The sequence below is a fragment of the Pseudopipra pipra genome, chromosome 4 (genome assembly GCF_036250125.1).
Source record: "Pseudopipra pipra isolate bDixPip1 chromosome 4, bDixPip1.hap1, whole genome shotgun sequence".
Lineage (NCBI taxonomy): Eukaryota > Metazoa > Chordata > Aves > Passeriformes > Pipridae > Pseudopipra > Pseudopipra pipra.
In genome coordinates this window covers 50,879,819-50,900,225 of record NC_087552.1, presented here as the reverse complement: position 1 = coordinate 50,900,225, position 20,407 = coordinate 50,879,819, and the positions used below count along the sequence as shown (strand labels likewise).

The following is a 20,407-nucleotide window of genomic DNA, read 5'->3' as shown; positions in this document are numbered from 1 at the left end:
GACCTAAGTTTGCAATTTAAAAAAATCAATAATGAATTATATATATGGAAACATCTCATCGCAGTGCAGGAAGGGAATAACTTTTTTCCCACTTCTGTCCTTCCATTAGTGACCAAAACTAGAATATGTGCATTATTTTTCCCCAAACAGTATTGAACAGTTGGAAGAAGTTCAAGGAGAGTCACGAGACATATTTGAAAAAACAGTCCTTAACTTGCCAGGGAAGTTCCATGTAACTATTCACATAAATTTAGTGACTGTAGTGACAAAAATAGAAGCCAAGCTTACTTTCTCATTGGGGCCAAGAGGGTGCTGTTTAATTTTTCCATGAGGATATTCAGGAATAGCATGATAAAACCTGTGAAAGAGCAACTGTTTCTCTCCAAGGAGCGGTCTTAGTTCTGCAAGACAGTGAAACCAAGCTTTCCCTTGGCAAAGGATACACAAGGGCTTCCTGTCCCTCCTTGTCCAGAGATGGAAGCATTACATGTCATGTCCTGGAAGGGCTGGGGCTTTCAGTCCTTTGCAATGCCTCCAAATCCACACTGGCATGGATTTAAACCTATCTTCTTTAAGCTCATTTCTTGACTGTATGGCAGGTGTTCAATCACTCAGCAGTCATCTCAACTGCTGATGTCAGAAGCTTACTAATGTAATTTATATCAAGGGTAGGTATAAATCAGAACAATTCAGGGCCAAAGTGTCAGCAACTATTTTGTGTTGCATTGAATCTAATGCTACCTTCGACACAAAAATGACACCGCATGAAACACACAATTCATCTAAATAGGAAGAGAAACAGGGAAAAAAGCTTTTCAGGGTCATTGATTGATGGTTTTCACAATTCCTCCTAGGCCAAACTAGCAATCCAGTAGGGATAAAGAATATTCTGTCAGGTGTTGCCTGCTGTCAAAACTTTACATTTACTTTGTAGGGAATACATTTATGAAGAAAACAATCTTTCAGCATTGTATCAAGAGGAATCTAAGTTTGGAGCATATTATCAATTATCAGTATTAAATTAATGAATTGCATGCAGATAGTATGTAAAGTGATAGTATTTCAGAATTAAATGTTGCTTTGGAATATGGAAAGATTATTTATTGCCTATTTATGATCTCCCTTCCTTTTATGTTAACTTAATTTACTTCTTGTTACTGGTACTCATATGTCCAGGGGAGACTCCCTGCTAAAAATTACACTGTATTGTAAATGAAACACTTAACATGCTCAATGCTAGAACTTCATCTAATATGTACGTGAAGGATCTGGAGTTTCAGAACTAATCCCACCAAGCTATTTCTACATTTCCTCTTACTGTATATAAAGAAACATAAAGCAACCTTGTGAAGAAACAGAGAAATTTTAAAAGACAATGTAACATAGAGAAATGGATATTTCCACTATCTCCATCTGGTCTACTATTGTTTTTCATAATTCCTTTTCCTTATCTGAAGAAAAGAGATGGCCCACTAAGAAGAGGAGGAGTCCTTTGAGTAGGAAAAAATTTTCAAATCCTTTTTCTCTTATATTCATTGCTAACTGCATTGTGTCAATTTGTGCTTTTCCCAGATGTGTCTTACACAATCTAATGTCTGAAGCTTAGGATTGCCAGGGTGCCAGGCTCCAAACAGATGGGAACACAGTCAGTGCTGAGTTTCTCTTCTGGGCACCATTTGTACTCTGTTTTCTCAGTATCCCATTTCATGCTACCACAAGCCCAATTTCAAAGAAGAAACAGTAAAGCAGGAGAGATTGCCACCTTCTGCTGGGAATCTACACATAAGAATGTTGAGATTTGGTCTCACTCTACAGCTGTTTTCTGTGCAAATGGTGATGATCCAGCAGAATAAAACAACAATCCCAGTTCAGATAATAATGCAGAGTGTTCTGAAGGCAAGTACCCACTTACAGAAGCATGCAACAAGTCGTATATCCCCATGAATACTGTGTGAGGAGTAGCTCCTACAGCCCTTACCTGCACCAGCCTTACGCAGCCCAGCATCACCATCTTTGAACTGGGATTTCTGATTTAGCTGCAGTACCAACACACAGCAGGTGTAGGTAGCCAACTGGATGCTGACAGCATCAGCAGTTCATCAGTCAGTAAATAATGTCTTTGTGGCTTGCTTCACTGGGTGACTGGTCAGTGCTAGAGAGATCTGACACCTGACAGTCCTACAGAGAGCGTGAGCTGTAATGCAATGTGACTTTGCCTTCCAGCTTGTGCTTTGTGGCATCTTCTTGTCAGCAGTGCTGAAGTTATTCAAACCATCAATATTGCCAGTGCGTCCAGATTCCCCCATCATTTTCCAGTGCAGTCAAGTCTCTTCTGAATTTGAATATGTGTCTTCAAGCATGGAATGGATAAGCTCTTAAACAAAAGTGATTGTATGAATGTCCATGGTAACAATGAAAAAGAGAGGGGTAGAGTGGAAAATATGAAGCAGGCTGAAAATCACTTCTACATAACAGATCCTGCAAAAGAAGAAACTACTTGCTGGCCTGTAATATCCGAGCTGAAGTAATGTGTGAAGGCTGTTTTTATGGTGAGCCATATCAGTGGTGCAATCCTGCAAAAACCTGTAGGTTTAATAATTTCTGAGCATTCTGAAGATATTGGTTCAGGACACAAGTCACCTGTAGATGAAGCCCAACATTGCCCCCTTGTTACCAAGTATACTAAATTGGGTTTTCCATCTCCAGTAGGAAGTATATTTTTGAATATCATTACTTGAACAAAGACAGCATTAGCAAGTCAAATGATTCTGCATAAGTATTTTTTTTAAAGGAGGCCACAAAATTATGCTTTTTATACAATTTGGCTCTTTTTATTAATTTAAAGGAATCAAAGTGAATTCTAAAATTCAATTCAGAATTAATTTCAATTATTCTAAGACAAATTTTTATTAGTGGAAGAAGGGCTCACAAATAATATTTCATCAATAGACCAGTTCAGCATGTGATTCTGATCTTTGTTCACATTTTAAAGGTGTAAACATCATTGCATGGCAAAACTGTATCTCTATTCCCCATCTGTCCAGTTAAAAGAAAAAGTATATTAAAATTGGTGTGCATATGAGCTTAACTGGGAGATTACTTGTAAAGGAAAATTTGTTTTATTTTCATCAGTCACAAATCTTTAAACATAATCTAGAATATAGCATTCTATATTTCTGAATATATTAAGAATTAAACTCAGATGAAAAACAAAAAGGAAATGTATTCCATGTTAAACTCCCAATAAGACCATAATTTAAGGGATTGCATTGATTTAGAAAAAAATTCTGCAAAAGAATTTAATTTTTTATAAGAATTACTTTATAATAATTTCTTTCAGGAATAGGTTTCATTTATATGTTTTATTGCTTCTTAGAATTTTTTATTTAATTTTAAAATAAATTTTATCAAAGCAATTATCACTTATTATAATCATAATGACTAAAAACTACCTGGTCTTTAATGTCACAAAATCAAATTTGCACTTATCTTTAAAAAGGGTAAAAAGGAGGACCCTGGGAACTACAGACCTGCCAGCCTCATCTCTGTGCTTGAGAATATCATGGAACAGATCCTCCTAGAAATTATGCTAAGGCACATGGAGGACAGGAAGGTGACTGGAGACAGCCAGCATGGCTTCACCAAGGGCAAGTCCTGCCTGACCAACCTAGTGGCCTCCTATGATGGACCAACTACATCAGTGAAAAAGGGAAGAGCTACAGATCTATCTGTACTTCTGTAAGGCCTTTGACACAGTCCTCACAACATCCTTCTCTCTAAACTGGATAGATACGGATTTGAAAATAAGAAAATATAAAATTATACGATTTTATAGAATGATGCAGACAAACTTTTTAGTAGGGCCTGTTGTGATATGAAAAGGGATAATGGCTTTAAAGTAAGAAAGTAGATTTAGACTATATATGAGGAAGAGATTTTTTATTATGAGGGTGGTGAGACACTGGAACAGGTCTCCGAGCAACTTGACCTAGTTGAAGATGTCTGAGGTCATTGCAGGAGGATCGGATGAGATGACCTTTAAAAGGTCCCTTCCAACCCAAATCATTTTATGATTCTAATTGAAGATTGGCAAATGTGAGTATTTTGGTATTTTTTTAGAAAAACATTATGGTTTTTTATCATAAGCTTCAAATGGAGTGGAATTTTAGTGTACTGATCACCTCTACTGAAGTCCTATAAAAGGCACAGGTTTCCATGGTAGATCATACCTGTGCATAACAAAGTGAATAACTGGAAAGAAGAGAAAAAGAAACCTGAAACGAAAAAACAAAAAGCAGCTATGAGAGAAAAATAAGAAGAGTGTAAGACAAAGGGAAGCAATCAACCCCCCATGTGCTTCTAGTACACAATTTGCTTATAACACCTGGGAACTTCCTACCAACCATAGCCACCTAAACGCTCACAAGCTCCCCTGTTCCACCAAATATCTCAGCTTATGTTCTCCCTAATTAACTTAAAACTGTAGATTAATAACTACATAGATAGAGTTGGAGCTGTAACTGGGTGAACTGGAGGGAAAGTGTGATGGGAATTAGAGAATATGACTGAAGGATTCACGTAAGCTGTTGTTTTCTCCCTCTTCTCTCCAACTACAACACAACCCAATTTGTCACTCTGAAAGAAAGTGTACCTGCCCAATTCCAAAACCAAAACACTTTGTCTTAAGATGCTGGTGTGGTTGCTAAGTAACAGCAATGTCATTTATCTGCCACATCACTCACACACACGCCTCATGAACACTTGGAAAGTGGTTATGAAAAATCTTACGGTACCCATATATTAAGATATATATTAAGATAATACTTCTCAAGAATGAATTAAAAATGTTCTGAGAAATTTTAGGTAGTATGATAAAAAGAAAAAAAAGCTTATAAAAACATTTATATATTGACAAGTTAAAATCAATATGCAGGTCAAACAATCAGGTTGTTACTGCCTGGAGTACTGAGAATAACTAGGAAGGCAAGACAAATCTCCAGACTCAACAGCAAAGTTTAATGGGAAGGTTCAAGATGCTATCTGCATCCAAAAGGTATAATCCCAGACGGAAAGAAAGCTCTCTGTAATAGTCTAACTCTAGACTAAGTAAAACCACAATTGCACCCACTGGAGGTAAGTCATGGTTAAATAATTGGAAATTTCATCAAGTAAAGATTAGGAAGCCAAATATTAGAAAAGAGAAAGTAAACGTTAAATTTGTCTAAGAAACAATAAACTTTCAAAAGAAAGAATGGGTCTTTTGGACCAGAGAGAAGCGAGCAAGGAACACGAGGGCAGAGCTGAGAAGCTCTGATTTCACACTGGACTGCATCAGTTCAGATTGGACTTACCCCAGATACAGTCTTTCAGGTTATTAAAATGTTGTCAGAAGATATTGAAGGCAACTGATTAACTGAATAGGAGAACAATTAGAACTAGATAGGTTAAGAAAAGAAAGAATGAATGAAGTTGCTAAGCTACTATTGGAAGTTTTCTTAAAGTGGCCTCTTAGAGGACTGAAAAGTAATACAGGTATTAGGAATAACCCTGGAAGTTATAATACAACATGTCCGTTTTACTTTAGCTAAATGAGTTAAAATTACCATAACATGTAAAATACCTCTTCTGACACAACTGTGCAGTTCCTGCTACAGAATATGTACGGTGATGAACCCTTCTAAATGTGTTCATGTACTTCTGTGTGCTCACAGTAATATTTTCAAGTCTGTAAGAACTCAGCAGCTCTCTTGCAAACCTCGGTGGTCCTTACCCATTTCAGCTATGGCTGTCCAAACCACAGTTGTCTTCTTGGTGTTCTTGTAATGAGAAAGGTATTAATTTTCCTGTATCATGGCTGAGATAACAGGTTTGTCACAGAGTTGACTATTCACAGAAACTTTTCATTTGTCAGTGTACCAAACTCTGCTATTTTAAATCTTCTATTTCTAAGCTGACTTCTTGTGAACTTGTCAAATTGGAACTGCTTTCCTCTTTGTCAGTAAAACCACTCAGTTTTTCAATTCAGTCCCTTCTTAGTTTAACTCTCTTCCTTTTGGAGAATATCTATGATGGTTCCAATTAAACAACACTACCCTAAATTTTTTTCCCTCATTTGAAATGTTTTTTGTTTTGGTATTTTTTCAGCACAGTAGTTATGAAACATTAAACAGAAAGTAACAATTTGCTTGATTCTACTTTTAAAAGAGAGAAGAGATAACAATAGTCAAAAAATCTACCAGATGGTTCTTTTAATAAATACATTAAAGTCTCTTTTATTTTTCTCCATTTTTAGCAATTAACATAAAAACTTTCAGACCATCAAACCAGTTTTCACAATCTGCCGTAAATTCGCATTTCACAGAAATAATCCTGACAAGCACTAATAGATGAACGTTATTGGTGCAATAATAAAACAATATAAGGCATATTTACACCATCCTTACATACAGAACACTGTACACACAAAAAAATCACAGGTCCAGAACAAAGTAAATTCAACCCCTTAGACGTTTTACGTTTATAGGCTTGGTATCAAACAAATAGTTCTCCAAGCAACAGACAACCTCTTGTTCTTGTGTGATTTATTTGTAACATTGTGCTCATGCAAAATAGGTATTTGCTTTATTGCATTAACATTGAGAGAATGTTGAGAATTAGTTCCAAAATCTGTTCAATTGAATTTTAAACCCTGTTTCTCTTCATCCTTAGTAAGACTGAGTCATCTTTATTGGTGACATAAAATGAGATGTTAACTGATGATTGAGATTTTTATTTGGTAAGTTCCAAAACAATAATGAAGCCCAACTGACTACAGTTAGAAAACCATCTTTCTTAACCATGCACTTTTTTCTTTGCTATTATGAAGTGGTTTAGATGAGATGTCTCTTGCATTTTTTAAGTTTCTATCTTTTTATATATATTTTTAAAGAAAAACATGTACTATCCAACATCCACTGTTCACAGAAAGATATAAGCAGCAGGAATAGCTCTGGTGGCAGAGTTGGCCAGAAGGAGGACATCAGTAAGTTAGTGGCAATGTAATAAACATCAAATGCCCCAGAGATACGTCATGAAAGAGTTGATCACTATAACCCATATTTCTGTAAGAGTTCAGATTGCCAGGGACGTTTGCGCTCTGGAAAGTAATCTGGAATGTGGATTTTTTTAAAATCTTGGATACATTTTCTCATTTCTTCCTCAACACTCAGCTTCTCACACACCTTCTTTTTGGAAAGATTTGTTTCTCTGGACTTGCTAATGAGAGTTTGAAAGAGTTCACTGTTCCTGCGTTTGTCTGGAGGTGGCATCCACTGTACTGGGGCCTTCTTAGATGGACGATCCAAAGTCAGAGTATTTGGCTGGTGGGCTGTGGATGGTTGAGTGCTGGTGGCGTTTTCTTGAGGGGTGCTGGCTTCCGAGTGGCTGTCACAGCTTGAGGTGGACAACTCATTACAGGAAGTCCCACTTTCACTGCCCTTGTCCAAGACTTTGTCATGTTTTCTTTCTTCATGGTCTTGTTTTGGGGAAACGGTTCGCTGGGGGGGCCCTAATACAAGGCAGGAGAGAAAAAGTATTAAGCAAGCACTGGTTTACACAGAAAACTGATCAGATACCATTTAGAAAAATGTGATTCAGGGTCTTGGCTGGCATAAATTGGTAGCATTTAGTTGTAGGTAAAAGAACTATACCCAACTAATACACAAGTTGAAGGTCTGGTCCTCAAAATTCTCACTCCTAAAAATGTTTACAGAAAGAATAACTTCACTGCCTGTCTGAGAATCCAGGTAATGAAGTGTGCATAATGCTCATGAATTAGCTGCAGTGGAAATCCTTGCTGGTAAGTTTAAATGAGCTAGTTTGCTATTATACTGCATGAAGTTTATTATGATAAATTAGATTTTGGCATATTAGGGAAATACTACTGTACAATTTGCACTGTCTTCACTTGAATAAAAATATTCCAAGGGCTTAGATTCATCTTTTTTTTTTTGGAAGCTCCTGAACAATCTACTGATACTATTCTCTGCAGATGTCAACTCTGCAGAAGCCCTGGACCGAAAAAGGAGTATCAAACCTTGAATAACAGAGTGATCACTCACTGTTGACAGTCTTTAGGCTTTTTTTTTGTATCCTACAGTGATTTCACCACACTTCTTACTGTCACTTGTTAGCCCAGACTTGCCTTGGTGCAAGCTCAGAATTCAGCCACACACCTCTCACCGCACAAGCTGGCAGGGAAAAGGCGGTTATGAAGTTATGAGTACAGAGGCACTCTGCCATGGCCGGTAGAGCAGCCTGCCAGCCTCTTGGCAGGCACTGCTCAGCACTTCACATGCCTGAAAATTATATCTAGGCTGTTATTCTCTCCATATATCATTTTTGCTTTGAAGTCTTAAGCAAAATGAATGTGAAAATTGGGTGGTAGCCGCTAAATCTGTGCGAGCATTTTCATTTTTGAAGCCTTATTTCAACACTCCAGATCTGAAGTGAAATTATGCTATGCTGACATCACATAAACGTCACAATCTTAATTAGGACACTACCTTGAGCTGACAGAAATATCTACAGATTTCAAGAGGTGTTGGATCAGACCAAAGGGAAACATTTCAAAGATGTTTAAACATCTAAATGAAAATGTACAGTGGGGCTTCAATGGCAGTTGTGTGCTTGTTACAAATCCTAAAAGTGTCCAAATAGGTTAGGTATCTAAATATCTTACAGTTTACCCAGACACTACCAGCATCAGTTAGCTGCCTTTGGCTAGACCAAAAGTCAGGGTATGACAGCTCTACCTTGAGTCACTGGGACAGAGTTGGCAGGAGATTTTTGATTGACTTAGTATTTTGTTCAGAATTACAAATTAGAAATACAATTACAATTATAAAGAATACAGAAGCAATGTGAACACTCCAGTGTCTTTTTGACAGTGTAGTTCTATGATTCAAAGGAATCTAAGAAGATTGAAATGTTTTATGAGACACAGGGGAAAACAAAACAAAGCAAAACACAAAGGAAAATAAAGAATAATCTAACAATGGCAGCACTGAACAACCTGCTTTACTTTTGTTTTAACCAGCATCCCAGGATGCCATGTCATGTTTCTGTAGTCCGTCTAGAGAAACCCATGAATAACCAAGAGCCAATGAGAGGTAACAATCCATCAGGGCTTGTATACATTATGCAGAATGAAAAACACAAGCAGTTTTCTACTTCATTATATTCAACCCAAATATTTAACACATGGCTTCAGCGATTTCCCTCCTCCTTCTCTTCCAGAAATATGTTCACCTTCTTAAATAGATTTACATGACTTCCTTCTATTGTTGTATCTGGCATTTCATACCTCAAACTATTATATGAATATGCTAAATTGACAGTCAGCTGGCATTACAGAACTACTCTGGCTTTGCAGCATGCAATTATAGAAGTGAGTAGTTAATCAGACAGTGATTTCAGTATCGTCACTGATTTTCCATAACATGATTAACATCAATATCTAATCTAGTTTACAATCTTGGCTTCTTCAAATATAACAGCCCACTCTAAGACTAAGAAACTAAAGTTTTCTGTTAGCAATATTCTGTAGTCTTCAACTCTCTTTCCTGCCCATTTTTTTTTTTTTGCTGTAACTTCATACATCCAGATGTTATTTCTTGTTGGTCTCATTATACTTAGTTCTTTATTAGTATTCCTTGCTTTTCATGAGCTAAAATCTGCAGTGGATCAACTAAGGATCAATTTCAAAAAAGCAATGCACACCTTCAAGAATACAAAAAAAAAATCCATTTTTTGCTATAAGATTATTCAGCAGTGTGACAATAGGCAGGTATTTAAATGCTTTTTTGGATCACAGCCCTGAGGTTCAGTACCTTATATCACTGAGCTCTGTATGCTTCACTGAATTGCCTAAATTCAGAATTACTTTAATCCAAACACAAGTTTCTCCCACACCTCTCCTTTTAAAAATTAACAAATCCTCCCTCACAAAGAATTCTTTATATGCCTCTGCACTGCTTTCTCAGTAGTGTGTTATTAACAGAAGCAACAGTTCTGCTAGAGGGAAGGTTTTTCTCACAATATTTTCTGCCTGCTGAAACCCAAAAGAATTTTTAAATACATAGGAAAGAATCCTCAAAAGATTTATTTAATTTTCAATATCAGAGATTATCAGATAAATTTAGTTACATTTTTAATTCAGAAAACATCTCCTTATTGCCCTCTATGCTGCCACATTCTCCTCTGTACCTCCTCAGCCATTTCAGAAGAACACTAGAGATATTCAAACAGTTCAGTCTACCTGAAACTACTCATTTTCCAGGAGTGCAGAATAGTTCTTAAAAACACCGAGAAAGCATATTCGCTCCACTGTGCACATAGGTTGGAGAAGACCTTATAGATCAAGTCTAACTACTAACCTTACACTGCCAAGTCCACATATGACACTAAAAAAATCACTGATTTACAACCTGTATCTTCCGCTTCTGCCCCTTCTGGGATCTCATCTCCCACCTGCTGCTGGTTCCTCATCTTAGAGAAGTTGGAATTGAGTCACTGTATCTTGTTCCTCTCCAGCTCATTCTCCTCTACAAAGATACATCCAGTTGCCCTCTCTACTGCCCAGTTCTTCAAAACCCAGGTAGCACTTCTCCTCCAGGCAGCTCCAGTAGACATTAATCTTCTCATGCACCCCAAATCTCCTCACCAACATTGCGGTACGAAAAGCAGAGAAGGCCTTGGCTCTGTGTAAGCTCTATTAAGCTCAGCAATAACAAAAACATTCCTATATTATCAACTCTGTGTTCAGCACAAATCCAAAACACAGCCCCACACCAGCCACTGGGAAGAAAATTAATTCTACCCCAGTCAAAACCAGCACAGGTGGCTACTAGACTTCCAATTCTGGTAGACTCAAAAGAACATCTTGAAGATATTTTTCTGATCAGGAAGGCATAATTACATTTACTTTGGCTGTATTTATTCCTAATCCGTGTTGCTCTCTGCACAGATTTTAGCCAACATTTCCTGATAGAACCGACTGATAAAAGAATCACTTTCAATTGCTACAAAATATGCATGGAAAATTATCTAGAAACTTATAAACTTAATTCTCTGAAGTGAAAATCTGCTTCTACCAGTTATGACACTCAAAACAGAAACTAGAAGTCCTCTTTGAATTCCTCAACAAACACTAACTGAGCAACAGAGCTCCATTCAGCAACAGAACATGGTAAATACCACAGCAAACCATCCACTGGCCAAAAACTGTTTGTTGAAAATTGTAACCATGTACTTCTGGAAGCCAAATAAACATTACATAAATTGCTGTAGATATTCATGAAGTGCAGTCTAAATAACTATTTGGACATTTTTTTAGCTCTGTCTCCTGCATCAGGAAACAAATGCCACACTGGACACAGTAAAAGAATAAAATAAATGATCTTCTGTTCATCTATATTTCAATTTTTGTACGCACTTATTTTCTTAAATATTAATTCAACAGCCTTAAAATAAAGGAAACCATATTCAAATCCAACTAACCTGAATGTTCCATAACCTGGCTTCACCAAGAGCAAATCTTGCCTGACCAACCTTGGAGCCTTCTATGATGGAGTGACTATATCAGTGGACACAGGAAGAGCCATGGATGTCATCTATCTGGACTTTTCTAAGGCCTTTAACCTAGTCTCCCACAACATCCTTATCTCTAAACTGGAGATAAATGGATTTGATGGGTGGACTGTTTGGTGGATAAGGAATTGATTGACAGTCGCATCCAGGGGGCAATGGTCAATTGCTCAATATCCATATGGGCATCTGTGACAAGATCTGTCCCTCAAGGGTCTGTAATTGGACCGGTACTGTTTAATGTCTTCATGACATAGATGAAGACGAAGATGAAATATAAGATTCACAGATGAATCGAATGTTCCCTTAGCAACTTTGCAGATGACACCAAGCTGAGTGGTGTGATTGACATGCCTGAGGGATGAGATGCCATCCTGAGGAACCTGGACAAGCTTGAGAAAGGGGCCCATGGGAATCCCATGAGGTTTAACAAGGCCAAGTGCAAGCTGCACATGGGTCAGGGCAACTGCTGACATCAATGCAGGCTGGGGGATGAACAGATCAAGAGGCATTGGGAGTGCTGGTGGATGAGACACAGGACATGACCTGGCAATGTGTGCTCTAATTGCAATTGGATTTACATTTTTAATGATTGGGATAGCTATTGGACACTGTATGATTACTTATTTTATTGCTTCTGCTGCTTCTGTCTTTTCTCCTACTCTGAGGAAAAGTCCGTGGAAGACAGTGTTTCAGCTACAGGGTGATGTAAGGACTGAGAGCACAGTTGCCTGTCTCAAACACTGTTAAGGCCACAGAAGGACTTTGCCACGACATAAGCACAGAATGGTGCTAACTCCAGGCCTGGTAAAGGTGAGATCTGGTTAGCGCATCCTGGGTAATCACCCAGACAAAAATTCCCACTGTGGAATACTGTGTAAAGGAGCAACTGCTCGTATGCATATCACTGGTGAAACAAAGGTCACCCCAAGTTATGGGACAGATGGCATCTGTGACCGCCAACGACCACCAAAGCCCCTCCTTAATATGCCTTTTCAGATACCTGGAACTTGGACTGTAAGATAAGCCCCCTACAGTGGGAACTTGAGATAAGATAAAGGTGGTATTATTGTCTGGGTATTATCTCAGACATAGGGAAAGTTTAACAAAGCTCGGGGCGAAGAATGTATCACTGATTATGGACACAAAGAAAGCAGAATTTACAGACCATGAGGAAAGCTGCTCTACTGAAATCTGCTCTGACTGGGTAAAATGTAATTCTGGCAGGGGGAGATCATGACCATCAACTCAAGGTCCACAGACCCAAGAAACCCACTGACTCAAAAGAAGAGAAAGACCTAGCATATGGACTAATTAGAAATAGAAGTGAGAGAATCAATTAACCAACAGAATAAGAGAACTGTGTAGCCAATGAGCATTAATTCCTTTGTTTGCTAAAATGTATAAATGATGGAAAGTTTTGAATGACCTCAGGACCCCCTCCACCAAGAAACCTAGGGTGAAGAAGGACCAATGGGGCGTAGCTGGATCCATGGATGGTGACCATCTTCTGCTTGATCTCTCTCACCTCTTCCTTCACCCCTCTGTTTTCTACTTTTTTCTATCTCTCTTCCTCACATTCACTGTTAAATAAAATCCGCACTGTTGACAAGTCCAAGCCTATAGACTTGTTTGCACATTAATTCAGGCAGAGGCATCTCTCAGTAATCAGATCTTAACATGTTCATAGCTCAGAAAGCCAACATCAAAAGCAGTGTGGCCAGCAGCTCAAGGCAGGTGATTCTCCCCCTCTGCTCTGCTTTCATGAGACCCCACCTGGAGCACTAGGTCCAGCTTTGGCACCCCTAACACAGGGACCTGTTGCAGTGAGCCCAGAGGAAGCCACAAGGATGACCAGAGAGCTCGACCACCTCTCTTGTGAAGACAGGCTGTGAGAGTTGGGGTTGTACAGCTTGGAGAACAGAAGTTTCCAGGGACACCTCATTGCAGCCTTTCAGTACCTACAAAGGGCCTACAAGAAAGATGGGGAGAAGCTTTTTAGCAGCACCTGTTGTGATGGAACAAGGAATAATGATTTTAAATTAAAAGAGGGTAAATTTAGACTAGATACAAAGAAGAAAGATTTTGCAATGAGGGTGGTGAAGCACTGGAACAGTTTGCCCAGAGAGGTGGTGGAAACCCCATCCCCAGAAACGTTCAAGGTCAGGCTGGACGGGGCCCTAAGCAACCTGATCTGTTTGAAGATATCCTTGCTCATTGCAGGGTGGAGTTGGACTAGATGGCCTTTAAAGGTCCCTTTCAACCCAAACTGATTCTCTCCTCTCCCGAGGTCAAACGCCTGGTTTCTTGTATGCACAGTGTCAGCTGCATGAACTAACTTCCTCACTCAGCTACTCAGCCCTACAGTGTCTCAAAAATAATTTGTTTATAATTCAGTTTATTTTTACTGCAGAATGTAAAAGAAGTTGTGAACACTTGCACAGATTGCTGTGATTAGCTATTTTAGTAACTACTGTGTTGACATTAAAAATAGAAAATCTTAGCTCTGGAGTGCCACAGTTGTAGCTGGATGCAAGACATGTATATAAGAGTTGAAGCTGATATAAAAACAGTCATTTGGAAAAAAACTCATAACAAAAACTTTAAATGTGTTTAATATGCAATACCTCAATCAAGAAGAATAGAATTTGTTAGAGATGCTATCTTTCACTGTGGTTTCAGAATATATGCATGAAAAAAGTGGACTGATTTGAGTTTTACCAATCCCCTTGCCAGCACTATAAAATAAAGCCTGTTAGTTGATTTAAATAAAAACCTAAAATCTTGAGTCTTTTTATAATGTCATTTTAGCGAAAACAATGTTCTTGCAGGTCTTTTATCTTCATAATTTCCTGTTTCTTAAAATGTACTGAAAAACCCAAACTCCAGCCTTACTAGATACAGTCTACTGAATTAATGAAATAATCCAATTAATTATATCAGTTCCTTTGAACTGATATAGCTATACACAAAACTAATTATTGCATAAGCAAAAAAATTTTAGTAAATATATTTATGAGAACTTCAACAAACATCTTCAAAAAGATTTTTCTTCTTTCAAGAACATCTTTAAAAATTGCAGCAAAATTGTTAATAAAATTATGGTGTAAAATACTGAAACAGCAAAAAAATCCCATGTTTCTGATTTCTTAAAAAATGAAAACAGGAGGGCAACAGGGTTTTAAACTGGCTGATTTTACTGGATGGCTTAGAAACATAACAGCAACGAGAACAAGGGTTATTTTTATTTGTACCTGCAGAAGAAATGATCTCTAATCCAACAATATTATTTGCAGTTTGAGTCAGAATTTTTGCATGCTTGAAAATATTGACATTATGTGATTTTCACATGATGTTGCATGACATGAAATTTCCCCCACATTGTTTTGCATAGTGAAAAGTCTTTATTTTTATAGGCTACAGAGGACCTTTAGTCTGGGACACAAATAAGTTAAACACCTGAATGAGCGTCTCCTCTATCTGCTAATTCAAAATGACATCATATACAGAGTGAATATAAAATGAAACCTTTTGTGTGGTATGATTTAATCCTAAGAATCTAAGTAAAATTAACTATACTATATATAAACTATATATTACTATATAAACTATATATATTAACTATATATACATAAAATTTACAACCATAGAAAAAATACTAATCAAATCTCACATTATGATGGACTTATCCACCTAATATATCTAGGGTTTTTATTACCTTCCACCATGACTGGAAGTATTACAGAAAACTGAATGCTTAGAGAGAAGTCATCTGTGAAATCTGATGACAAGTTATGGCTACTGTGGGAACACTTTCATTACCAGAAGTCTGAGTACTTAATATCACACTTCAGTAGTAAATGACTACCTTTTATGTCTAATTTCATTTTAACTTTATTTATTAAAAAGATTATTTTTAAAAGCTATAAAAGGATAGCTCTAAACCCCTGACATTTTCAGTAGCATAATAATGGTATTTTAGAAGAAAATCCTGTTCTTAGAGCTCGGCTCAACACATGAATTCAATCCCTGAGATGGGCACAGGATTCAGCTTGCCTCTTACCACTGGAGTTGTAGGTTAAAACTGTAGCTTTAGGGCTGGCAAATCTACAAGGCACTTCCTGACCACTGCACTCTGTCCTATTTAATGCACTACAAAATTAAGCTAAATCCATTGCTTGGATCCAGCAGTGAGAGTTTATGTGAGTTTAATTCCATACAGCTTGTCACAGAAACTTTGCTACTAATTTTAGGTATTGCAATTTACATCTAACTTAGTTCTGGGGGTTGGAAGGAGGAGGGGAGATGGAAGGCCATGTCCCAAGAAATGTCTATTATGAGGTTAATATGGAGGCCTATACATTAATTAAGTGGCATGCAGTCCTCAGCTGTCCCTCTGCCCATGGATGAATTTTATCCATTATGAACATTCTAAACAATCAATACTAATAATTAAGTGAAATGAGAAATACCTAAGTGCTCTTGACAAGTGGTGCACTTATGGGAAAAACTGAAGAGTTCAGCATAGAAATTTCTGTGGTATAAAATTTTGTGTGGGAGTCCTTATGCTGTGTGGCTTCAAATTGCTTCAAGTAAAAAAAAAAATATATTCAGTTTCCAATTTGGGTCTCCTATGGTACAAAATTTCAAACCACTTTTTGAATTAAAGGCCTGATCCAAAGAATGCTTAGTGTATAATAGTGAAGTATTTTTCAGAAAGGAGGATTGAAATTCAGCCTTTCCTATTTTCTCCCTCCTTTGAGATGAGTGATGAATTGCTGTGGATAGCCAAATGCTCACACTTTCATGTTCTTTGCTCCAACTGAGGCTTGGCTTTAGTCACTGCAAAGCAGAATAGCTTCAAAAAAAAAGAGAAGAATGTCTCTTTCACTTTCGATTACTTCAGGGTAAAATATTCATTTGGAAGAAGCAAGTTAACTTCCCTCAGGCACAGGAGAGAATTAGTATCTGTGAGGCTTTGATTTATTACTCTGCTAAGTCCTGAACTCTGGGGTAAAAGGCCAGCACTGTTGACGTATCAGCTTCGGTGCTTTGAACAGAACCTGAATTTTACATGATTTAAGAAAGCCAAGCAAGTTGGCTTGCAAATGAGACTGCTGCAGAGGGGCTTGTGAATCTCAGAAGGGCTTCCTTGACATGAAGAATAACACTTAGGTTACTCACATTTTATCAAAACAGTTTTGTAAACCATGCCCTATGCTCTGGCAAAACTTCAAATTCATATCTACAGGGCATGTAAACTGGTTTGGCTTCATTAATAAGCTGATTCTGAGCTGAGTCTGGGTCCAAAACTGCATACATTAAAAAAAAAAAAAAAAGACTTAAATGTTGACCACATTTAAGTCAAAGACAACACACTCTGTGACCTTAAGTTCCACAGAATTAATTAAAAAATAAAGCCTGTTCATTCTAGTGTGAATGCAAAAAATGATCTTAGAAGGAAAGCAATTTAATGCTGAAAAGAGAAAGGGTGAAAAAATACTGTCTTTTCTTAAAGAAAAAAAAAGGAAGTTAGACTGACTTCTATAACTTTACATACTTTACTCAAAAAGGATATTTTTATTGGCATCCCTAGACAATTCATTTTTAGATGAAGCCAAGCAAAATTATTGCAAATAATACTTTAGCCCCCGAATATTTAAAAGAGAACATATTAGTTCTATGTTCTAAAGAAAACTTCACCATATACTTAATTATCAAGTTTGTTAGAATATAGAACCTATAATAATGTGTTCAATGAGTCATTGTAGATAAACTAAAGAAATTATGAGATTTTTTTTTAAAAAACCATGGAGATCATCAGAGATAAAGGCAAAGTATACTCTTTGATTATTTGGAATTGTTATACTACATTTAGAATTTAATAGAACATGCAATTTTACCCATAATACTTCCTCTCCTCTACTGCCAAACCCATCTCACATGCTTTGATTCCATCATAAAATTTCAAAGTGTGAACTGTATGCTGAAGTCTTCTTGGTAATGTTTCATAATATTAAGAAAGAATTTTAGGAGTGTTTATTTGCTATTTCATGGACATTTCAATAGGAAGAATGTGTCTGTGATTGTACTCTTGATGAAGCCTTTTATTTAAACCTCCTTACCTGCCATGGTAAGATAAAAAGACACTGTGTAGCGACAGCAGCTGTATTGGGCATAGCTCCCACAGGGGAAATTACCCTTTAATAGTGTTAAGCTCGATGGTGTGTGAATGGTTATGTGGTACTTGAAGTGAATGAACAAATTCATCTTTCAGATTAGGACCACATGCCTGTAAGTGATAAGTGCTTTGTCTCAAAAGTAAAAAAAAAAAAGAACACAATATAAAAATATTTTTCTGTCACATTTACTACCACCTGATGTTAAACTAACTTCTAGAAAGGACACAGTAGAATGAATGAAATAAATCAAGGAGGAAAATTTCTTTGCTTCTTTCCAGTCAAGTTGTATTTTAAATATTAACATTATTCATGACATCAAAAGACTAATTAGTATATATAAAGGCAACTATTGTTGTTATTTGGAATGACAGAAGATACACAATAAACCATCTGTGCCCAGCTTGAATTCATTAGATATTTCACCTGAATCTTGTTTTGAACAAATGACCAACCCACGTGCCTTTCATTTGTTACTTTACCAGCTGGGTTCCATGCTAGGCCGAAGAGTACTTAAATAGGAGAGACAGAGTAAAATTCTGCCAGGCAATTTGTTGCGTTCCAGTAAAACAAATGAAGAGTGTGCAGGTTTTTATTAAATATATTAATCTTAAAAATTTGAAGTCATTCTGAGAAATGTCTTTTCTAGGTAGGTAAGAAAAAGATGACAGGAAAGGCCAGTAGTTTTTATATCCAACTACAAACAGAGTCACACATTGAAGATGACATTTCTATTTTCTGAAGTTAGAGATGGCTACAGCATTAATGCCCTGTTGGACATATGAGAAGAAAATGAAAAGTTTGGACTAGATAAAATACAAACTGAATCAATATCAAAAGATTCAAAGCCAGGAAACCACCAATATTGTCAATATCTACCCCCTGTGTATTATGCATGACAGATTTTATTCATTTGGGGATTATATCACTATGTTAGTACTTTGCAGCCAAAGATGTCAATCTGTCTGATTACTCTTAGAGAGCACTGTTTAGCAAACAGGTTGCACAATCTTCTGCAAAATCACAGAAGGAAAATTAAAAAGTCTACTCCAGCTAAAGGAATACTGTAAAGTTATCTGACAAGTTCCTAGCAGGCAACACAAACTTTCAGAGTCAACCAGATGCTTCACATTTTGTATATTAAGTTATTTGGCGAAACAAGACTCACTGAAGCAGTATAGAATTTTCTTCCTGAAGCAAGATCCAGATGTCATCACATTCTTCAGTGGTGATCATATGCTATATCACTCTCTGCTAACAGGAGAGTAATAGCAATAAAATACAAATATTATACAAGTAGCAGTACAACTGAACTTGATCTTCAGATTGGAGGGATTTGGTTATTTTAGAATGAAAATAATTTGACACAAACATATTTTACATGTGGAATGGTTCATTTGTTCTTCCCCCACCTGCAGAAATATTTTTCCCTTGCCAAAAATCTGAAAATGTAGGTACTTAAAATAATTTTAATGCTTGAAGGAAGTCTCAGAAATTAATGCACTGGTATACATGACAAATGAATAGAGCTATCATAAAAAGCATGCTTCTTCCATAACTTCACTTGCTACACTGAATAGCCCCTATTGCTTGTATTTCGGTAGCATCTTGGCAACATCTGGCAGATGTTCCTGCCATTCATTTACAAACCATAAAGTAGGTTCATGCTCAGCTCTGATATTGCCTTTTTTGACTGGTTATTTTTGAGCAGTTATCAGTTAAGAGCTAAAATATTTCATTCTGCCCATGAAAAATACTTATTAGATACCTATTAGATGCAGTATTTCCCTAAAAGAAATAGTTAATTGATATTAAACTCTACCAAATTATAAACTTGGCCAAGTAAGACTTATCTAGAGTGATACTCACAATATACCACAAAAAGGAGTTACAGGAATGATCAGAGGTGGAAGATTTGATCATGCTGCTCTTAAGATTTCAGTGCTTCTTTCCCCAGACTGGTGCTGGCAGAAAGTTTACTTCATTAACACTGATCATAGAATCAGCTGGGTTGGAAGAGACCTCTGAGATCATCAAGTCCAACCCTTGATCCACTACTGCCGTAGTTACTAGACCATGGCACTAAGTGCCACATCCATTCTCATCTTAAAAACCTCCAGGGACAGAGAATCCACCAATTCCAATGCCTGATTACCCTCTCTGTAAAGAATTTCTTCCTAATATCTAACCTAAACCTTCCCTGGCAGAGCTTAAGACCATGCCCTCTTGTCTTACTGATAGCTGCCTGGGAGAAGATGAGTGGAAGAGAGTTCCTTGTCACACATCCGTCCATCTTCTACTCAAGCCCTTGTAGCAAAGGTACCTTCTATTCTTTCAACACCCAGGGTACTGGGTACTAGTAGAGAATCTCAGTGTCAAGGATGTTAAATGTCTTAAAGCTGTTCTTTCTTAAAAGTTTTCTTGTAATCACCTTAAATGCAGGATTAAGTTACAAAAAGAAAGAAAAAAAAGCAACTAACAGCATACTTGCAAAAGCTCTATTAAAGGTTGACCTTGGCTGGATGACAGGTGCCCAACAAGAAGCTCTAGCACTCCCCAGCCAGACAGGGGAGAGAATATAATGTAAATGACTTGTAGGTCGA

The 20,407-nt window shown here is 37.2% G+C and overlaps 1 protein-coding gene across 2 annotated transcripts in view; it reads right to left on the bottom strand.

Annotated features, from left to right (window-relative positions):
* KCTD8 (potassium channel tetramerization domain containing 8) overlaps window positions 1-20,407 on the bottom strand; it is a 113,452-nt gene that overhangs the window by 7,913 nt on the left and 85,132 nt on the right. The window contains exon 2 of one of the 2 annotated variants that reach the window (XM_064652923.1): window positions 6,244-7,546. The exons of the other annotated variant lie outside the window; for it this stretch is intronic. Coding sequence (XP_064508993.1) covers window positions 7,086-7,546 — 461 coding nt within the window. The 3' untranslated portion in view covers window positions 6,244-7,085. Of the gene's footprint in view, window positions 1-6,243; window positions 7,547-20,407 lie in introns of those variants that run through there. 2 annotated transcript variants of the gene reach the window in all.